This window comes from Micromesistius poutassou (genome assembly GCF_964030765.1).
Source record: "Micromesistius poutassou genome assembly, chromosome: 13".
Taxonomy (NCBI): domain Eukaryota; kingdom Metazoa; phylum Chordata; class Actinopteri; order Gadiformes; family Gadidae; genus Micromesistius; species Micromesistius poutassou.
The window spans coordinates 17415745-17424065 of NC_140283.1; the positions used below are offsets into that span (position 1 = coordinate 17415745).

General features: G+C 54.4%; 1 protein-coding gene across 1 annotated transcript in view; it reads right to left on the bottom strand.

Moving 5' to 3' along the window:
- Positions 1-2245, bottom strand: part of LOC311357129 (PDZ domain-containing RING finger protein 4) — a gene marked incomplete at both ends in the record, with an annotated part of 45135 nt that extends 42890 nt beyond the window's left edge. Inside the window, one exon of the mRNA XM_084477017.1 lies at positions 2177-2245. Coding sequence (XP_084333143.1) covers positions 2177-2245 — 69 coding nt within the window. The remainder of the gene's footprint in view (positions 1-2176) is intronic.
- Between the last annotated feature and the right edge of the window lie 6076 nt (positions 2246-8321).

The following is an 8321-nucleotide window of genomic DNA, read 5'->3' on the forward strand; positions in this document are numbered from 1 at the left end:
TCGGTGCAATATCGTTGTTTCTGTTATTTTGCTCAAACTGAGCCCAGTCCCTGTCGAATAAAGTCCCCATGCCCTGTACACACGCACATGCGCAGCCACACACACACACACACCTCAATCCAGCTGTGATGCGAGTCCTGCAGTACCCACAACTCAGACGACAGCTGTAATTAAATGAGTTTGCCAGTGCCCCCCAGTTAACACGCACGCACGCACACACACACACGCACGCACACACACGCACGAAAACACACACACACACACACACACAAACACAAACTACCAGGCACAATACTCAAGCCGGCTCCTTTACCTCAGCCCATCAGCGTCCCTCTCTGCCCCTCTTGGCTGTCTACTCCCGGGGATAAAGAGAGACGTTTCCCCTCTAATGAATGCACACGACGGTTGTATAAAAAGGGATAATGAGGCTGTGATCACGGCGGCGTGAAGAGAGAGGGTGTGCCATGGCGGGGTGGAGGTGGAGTGTGCGGTGAGTGTGCGGTGTGTGTTGTGTGTGCGGTGTGTGTGCTGTGTGTGGGGTGGTGGTGGACGCCGCACTTCCAGTTATTACGTTGTCATGAGGGATGATGGCGAAGGCTTCCCGTTTTGTTTACAACACATTTCAGCCCCCTTCCTGCCCCCCGCGCCACTTTTAGAGGCCGGTGCGTTTACGTATGTGGCCGTATGTGTTTGTTGCAAGGACACACACACACGTGCGCTGCACGTGGATCCAGGAGCGTTTCTTCCAGCTTTCTAATTAAGCAGGTTAAGCACTGGTGCGAGAAGCACCATTTGCGTTAGGTGATACTGGCCTCGGAAGTGCAATAAATCTCTGTGAGATGATTAAGGGAATGGACAGACACACACACACACACAGACACACACACACAAATCCACACGCGCACAAAAGCTTGGGATAATAAGCCTGTGAGAGCAAGAGTACATTGCTAAATTACTTTAATTCAATCCAGACACTGAACAATCACCCCTGATCAACCCCCTTGCACAATAGGAGCCTCCAAACGGCACCCCAGGTGTTAGAAAGCAATATAAACGAGAATACTGTCCACCCACAAGCATCTCTCATTCAGCCCATGCACTGATCACCCCAAAGCAAAACAAAAACACAGCACTCCCAACCATTCCTCAACGGACAACTTTCTGTAGTTTATATCTTTCCCCTTCTAGGGGAAAGATACAAACATTCACCAACAGCTCCCTGCAAGTTATTGCAGCTCTCTTCAGCACGGCTCTCTGAGCATGAATGGGACCGCACGCGCCGGCGTTCTCCGAGCCGCGCCGCTCATTACCCACAACAACATCTGCCGGCTGGCGAGCGGGCGGCCCGCTGTCCATCACGCGCCAAACTCATTTTCCATCTTCTTTTGCGGATCAATCCCTCACTCTCACACACTTTCACGGCGAGTCGTTTTTCCCCGAAGCTGCGTGTCGCGGAAATACAAAGCACTGTCGGCGTGGCTCGTTTCAAAAGGCATCTCCCACAGTAGTGACAGTAATTGACTATCCACAAAGCGCCGGTCATACATCACAGAAGCAGCAGCCCTCCAAAAAAAGCCACACAACAAATATTGCATGTATTCATCACTTGGACTGCATGGATTCCTCCACTGAACACAAGACGACCCCTTCTATACCTTAAAGCCACCTCCAACTCTCCCACCTCTCCCTTTCCCACATCCACCTCTCCCCTCCCATCTCCACCTCTCCCACTCTCCTCTCCTCTTCCACCTCTCCTCTCCCACCTCTCCTCTTCCACCTCTCCTCTCCCACCTCCACCTCTCCTCTCCCACCTCCACCTCTCCTCTCCCATCTCCACCTCTCCCACCTCCACCTCTCCTCTCCCACATCCTCCTCTCCTCTCCCACATCCACCTCTCCTCTCCCACCTCCACCTCTCCTCTCCCACATCCACCTCTCCTCCACCTCTCCCACCTCTCCCACATCCACCTTTCCTCTCCCACATCCACCTCTCCCATCTCCACCTCTCCTCTCCCACATCCACCTCTCCCACCTCTCCCACATCCACCTTTCCTCTCCCACATCCACCTCTCCCATCTCCACCTCTCCTCTCCCACATCCACCTCTCCCACCTCCACCTCTCCCACCTCCACCTCTCCTCCACCTCTCCCACCTCTCCTCTCCTCTCTGGGGCTCACCTGTGCGATCTCATACAGCAGCTTGTAGTGGTCCTCCCGCTTGCGTAAAGTGCACAGATTGCAGCCCATCCTCGTCGTGGCGGGTCAAGGGGCCGCGCGCCCGGGGGCTTGTCCCTGCTGTACCTGCGGCACCGGTCACGGGGGGGTCACCCTCCACGCCGAGGCGGCGGCGTCGCTTCTCATCAGCTACTCCTCAGGAGGGTGGGGGGGGGGGCAGGGGCATCGATCCCTTGCTCGCACGCGCTCACACACCGCCGGCCGCCGCCACCATCACCACCACCGCTGCCGCCACCACCACCACCACCACCAGCCTCACCACCTCCGTCTCTCGCTACGCAGTCCCCCACTTGTGCCTACCCCACAAACCCTGTGCTACGGGTGCATGCATACATACAGGTGCGAGGCAAGCACAAGCAGCCAGGCAGGCAGGCAGGCTGGCTGGATGGATGGATGGCTGGATGGATGGCTGGCTGTCCAAACAAATAAAGCCCCCCCCCCTGAAGGAAGGAAAAAAACTAAAAACAACAAAAACAAGGGGTTTCGGCTGCAGGCTGTTTGAGTGAAAACACGAGTGGCGGCTGTAGCAGCTTCCAGCATCGGTGGCAGAGTGCTGTTCTTTTCTCCTGCTCCCGCTCTCTGCCTCCCTCTCGTAGCTCAGACACACACACACTGGCACACGCGCGCAGAGTTGTGGCTGGCCGTGACACTCCCCCCTCCCTCTCCCTCTCTCTCTCCCTCTCTCTCTCTCGTGCTTCCGCGCGCATGGTGCACGCGACTACGCTGAGGCGGACACGAGCCCCTGAATTATGTCGCCAGGGAGGGAGAGAAGCCAGTAGGGAGAGAGTGTGTGTGTGTGTGGGGGGGGGGGGGGGGGGTGAGAGAGAGTGGGAGGTGGAATATTCATGAGGTGAAGCAACAGAGCGGGAGGAGGGAGAGAGAGAGGCAGAGAACAAGAGGGAGAGGGAGAGAGAGACAGACCAAGACACAGGCAGAGAGAAAGAGAAAGAGAGAGAGGGGAATAGATGGAGAGGGGGGGGGGAGAGGCGAGGATGAGAGAGACAGACGGAGACAGAGGAAGAGAGAGAGAGAGATAGAGATAAAGAGAGAGCGAGCAGGGGGAGGAGCCTGTGAGAGCCGGTGAGATCGAGGAGAGGCAGTCGTACAAAGAGGCGCTTTGTGTCGGCGGCGGGTTCGGGGAGGCTGGGGAGCGCGTCTGACCGCACGCCGTACACGCACCCGCGCAGTTCCAACCACCCCGGCTGCTCTTACTACCGGGTGTACTCAGCAGACGCCCGTGTCCACGGGGGGGACGCACAGGGAGGGGGGGAGCCAGGCTTAGCGCTCGAGGAGACCTCGGTGTAGACCGGCCAACATCGGGGTTTGAACCGGGAACCTTTCTGGGGCTGGGGGTGGGGGTCAACACACGCCAACACGACCACTGGACTGACCTGCCCCCAGAATAGCTGTTGATGTTAACTGCTCTGTATTGCATTGATTGACAGTGACACTCGCATGTAAAGCATTGATTGACGGTGACACGTCGTATGTATGGCATTGATTGACGGTGAATCACTTAAAAGCTTGTGTACTGTAAATATACATAATATATACACTTCTCTTTTCCAAGTATGAAACGAGGTGCTTAGAACCACCCTGCTTAAAAGTGGAGGCTGCTGAGGACCTCCAGACATTGCAGATGTTCATAACATAACAAAGCCATTGAAGATGTCGTGAAGTGGGGGGGGGGGGGGGGCATAATAGTCGCAATCATCAAATCAAGAGTCCCCTCCGCCGCTGTGTGGTCTCCAACAGAGCTCGTTACGAGGCGGTAGTCAGGGACGCCCATTATGCAACAGGAAGGCCCCGCTAACGAGCACTAATTGTTAACGATGAACAGCAGGGTATATTTGGGGATGAGGAGGGAGGGGGGGGGGGGGAGAGGGGGAGAGGGGGGGGGATGAAGAAGAAGAGAGAAAAGAGTAGATAAGCCGTCATCAGCCGGGCTACCGGGCTTCCCTCCCCTGGAGAATCCTGTAATCGGATCTTCGGGGTCTTTCATATTCACTCCCCTGCGCCCGGAGGGGCCCCCGAACAGCCTCCTATGCAGGAGGAGGATGGCAACACGACACAGTGAGCGCTGTCCCCAGCCTCAGCTCTCCCTCCCTCTCTCTCCCTCCTTCTCCCTCCCTCCTTCTCTCTCTCTCTCTCTCTCTCTTTACAGCAAACCCAACCGGCGGAGAATCGTACTCACAATTTTTGAATTTTGAGATTGTGTGTGTTTGTGTGTGTGTGTGTGTGTGTGTGTGTGTGTGTGTGTGTGTGTGTGTTTGTGTGTGTGTATGTGTCTGGGGGGGGGGGGGGGGAGGATTACCCTATTGCCCTGTAAAATATGAGTCATGAAAGGCTGTTCGCTAAAGGGTCACTTTGACATCAAAGAGTTTTGTGTTGACACTGAAGTGAAGCACCGGAAATTCAATTGTGTGCATGTCTGTGTGTGTGCGTTTGTGTAGGTGCATGTGTGAGCGGGAGAGAGTGAGCGTGTGTGTGTGTGTGTACATGTCTGTGTGAGCGTGTGTTTGTGTTTGTGTATGTGTGTGTGTGTGTGTGCAGTGGATGGTGGGGGGGTTAGAGGCAGGTGGTCTTCCCTGATACAGCGGACTATATAAAACGCGGGCCAATCTTTTTGTTTGCAGTCAGCAGCGTTCGCGCCCCACCCCCCCCAACCCCCCCGCCGCCAATCGACCGAGCCACGGGGTCAGAGCCCGGCACCGCCGCCCACCCCCCCCCCCAGCCCGGCCCCCACGCCGTCCCACCGATCACAATGTGCTTACAGCAGCAAACAAACCCAGCGTCGGATCAGCGGATCAGCCGGCCCCCCGCTGGACCCACAGAACCGAGGACAGGCCGGGACGGACTCCCTTCACTGAGGGAGACGGGGGGGGGGGGGGGAGAGGAGCTGCCCGTCCGGCGTTCCCGCGGGGGGGGGGGAGGAAGACGCGGCGACGAGGCCGCTGACCCCGGAGGGTTAAGATGCCCATCGGTCATCCTAATGGCTTCCTCCGTCACCGTCGACGGAGCGAGACTGATACAGTGGCCTCCAGCAGCGGTCAAGCAGCACATCTAAATGAGGTGCGGGGGGGGGGGCGCGGGGGGGCCGTGAGTGATGCGCACCGGAGAGTGCATTAGCGCTGATTCAAGCTACTCCGTACGACTCTGTTTTATGGCCGTGCTTCTTCCGATGTGACGGCTCGGATTTACCTGAGAGCGCATTTCCCTGCTGACCTCCCAGCCCAGGGCCAGGCACCGGCGCACATTACCAACCCTCAACAACTCGACGGGAGATCATTCGCAGCGCTGACAGGTGGGGCTGGAGCAGTGGACGCATCATACACAGACCCCCCCCCCCCCCCCCCCTCGTAGACTAGGATAACACAAAGAAATAGTAGCTCACTCCGCCAGTAAAGCTTTGACGTCGAAAGAGGGAAAATATGTAAATCAAAGAATAAATTAATCTTTTTTTTTTTCTTCCCCGCACAACCTGTAAGAGGAGATGCCGTTTCTCCAGAGCGTCCTTTCCAGACTGTCCTCCGCTGTCCTTCCCAAACGCCCGCGTGTCGTTTATCATCCGGCTGCCCTTTGCCTGCCCGAGTAGAAAAGAGGGGAGGGGGGGGGGGTCCTTAATCGTGTTCAGACTTTCGGTTAATAGTCCTCCGAGGGAGGTGCATCGAAAGAACATTCGTTCTAACTACGACGGGACTGTTTTGAGGTTTCTTCGATTGCCTTTCTGACAGACTGTTACTTGAGTTTAGCGTACTTCTGGAAGCATAACCTCCAGTCAACTGTGTAATTCAGGAACATGGCAAGGTCGTCCGTTCTCCTGCCCGCGCCCATTCCCCACTAATACGGTGTACAGGCTCACAGTGACCCGCTCAGAACGACACACATACACGCAAACACAGGCACATGTCCACGTACACACACAGACACACAAGCACACACCTGCTCAGAACGACACGCATGCATGCAAACACACACACACACACACACACACACACGCCCGTACACACAGACACACACAGTGACCTGCTCAGAATGACACGCATGCACGCACATATGCCCACACACACAGATTGACTTGCTCAGAATGACGTGCAAACACACACACACACACATACGCATTGACGGGCTCTCCTTACTCCATCCTTTTTTTTTTCCTATGTTGCAATACACACACACACACACAAACCGCATTCCTATCGATTGCGTGTCCCAGGATAAATACCTTTGGCCTTCACTCACTGCAAGAGAAAATAAGTTGCAGCAATTCAATATTCCATATCTGATTTAACAAGTTTTCATGCGTTGCATTTTAATGTGTTGTGAACAAAGCCTTAAAGAAGACCTACTGCAGGGCCTGAACGCCGCCCTTTCTGAGGCATCAGCTCGTGACATCTGCTGGTGTCTATGAGCCGGAAAAGTGCTCGACAGAGATTGATACCAAGCTGTATTGATACCATTGTAATCAATACTATTAGTGCCATTACCGAGGGGACAGTGACAATGATGTACACGCACGCCATCCCCCCCTGTTCTACTGCTCGATTCGGTTTCTGTTTGTTCAGAGAAAGGGGAACTCGCTCTGTAATCCGTGTGAGATTACGACTGTTCTGTTGACGGCGAAAAAAGCTGAATATTCCTATGGAGATGGTTAAAATCAATGTTTTTTATGGTATTATGTTGTATGTGTATTTTGCTGCATTCTCAACAATGGAAATGCTGATGACCTGTCATGAAACATACAATGACATAAAACAATTTAATAAATGGCCAGTCCACCGGGGTTGTTTATCCGGACCTGTCAAGTAAATCTTAACGAATCGAGCCATTCAGCCTTTTCTGCCTCCGCACTCAAGGACGGTAAATCGAGCAATGTTTGGGAATTCAACCCTTTCTCCACATGCCCCAAGTAAACATATAGGTGAAACTCTGGGGAATTGCCCACATTGGTCCTTTAAATTAGATTGCTGTCGCTTGGCTATGGAATGGTTCCATTGTGTTGTGCAACAGCCAAGTAGGATCGGGCGACCATTTCCAAATCACTAGTTTCATTGCTCACATATCCCCCCCTTTTTTTTTTTTTATAACATCAACGTCAGACGTTATTCCCGCATATCAACATACACAAAGAATGATCCATACACTGCCACAGGCCACCATATTACAGCATGTGTCTTCATGTCTCGTGTTTAATCGCTCATCCTGAGATGAAAAACCATTCCAGGCTTCACCTCGGACCCCAAACCTCAGAGAGGGGGTGCCCCCCCCCCCTCCCGGAGAGGAGATTGGCGGGAAAAAAAGGTGAGCCCGGTCTCCCCGCCTCGTGGCCTGCGACCCATCGGTTACCATGACAACAAACGAGAAAGCGACATCATCGCGGTCCACACTTCACACTACACACAGGAGTCGTCCCCCTTTCCTGTTTCATTTACTTGGCTGTGCTTGTGTGGCGGGGAAACGCCCGTTATGAATATCAAGCGGCCCTCCGGTCCGTTCCCCCCTCAAAAGGGGTTGAGTGGGGTGGGGGGGTTGGGGGGGCACTGGGTACCCAGAGGCTACGGCGTATCTGATGGGTAGCCAATTCTCTTTGGTCGCGGGCTTTGAAGATTAAAATGCCATGCATGTGAAAGGCGAGAGCCAAGGGGATCAGAGAGTGGATTTACGGTGCGACACGGCGATCCGATCACCTGTCCGGCCTGGCCTCCCGGGTGTTGTTGACATGACCTGATTTAGAAATAATTACATGGAAAATAATGAATGAATGAATGAATGGTCACGGGCTCCCTCTGCTTATTATGACAAGCCCTGATGGTGGCATCTCCGACGAGCCATCGCGCACGCACGCACGCACGCCTGGACGTGCACGTATGCGCACGTAAGCATGTACAAAACACACACACACGCACACGCACGTACACACGTACGCGCATGCACACACACACACACACACACACACACACACACACACACACACACGCACAAAGTGTGCTCCCTCACATGTACTGGCACACACACGCAGACGCCCACATACACAGACATGCACACTCGCACACACACACACACACACACACACACACACACACACACA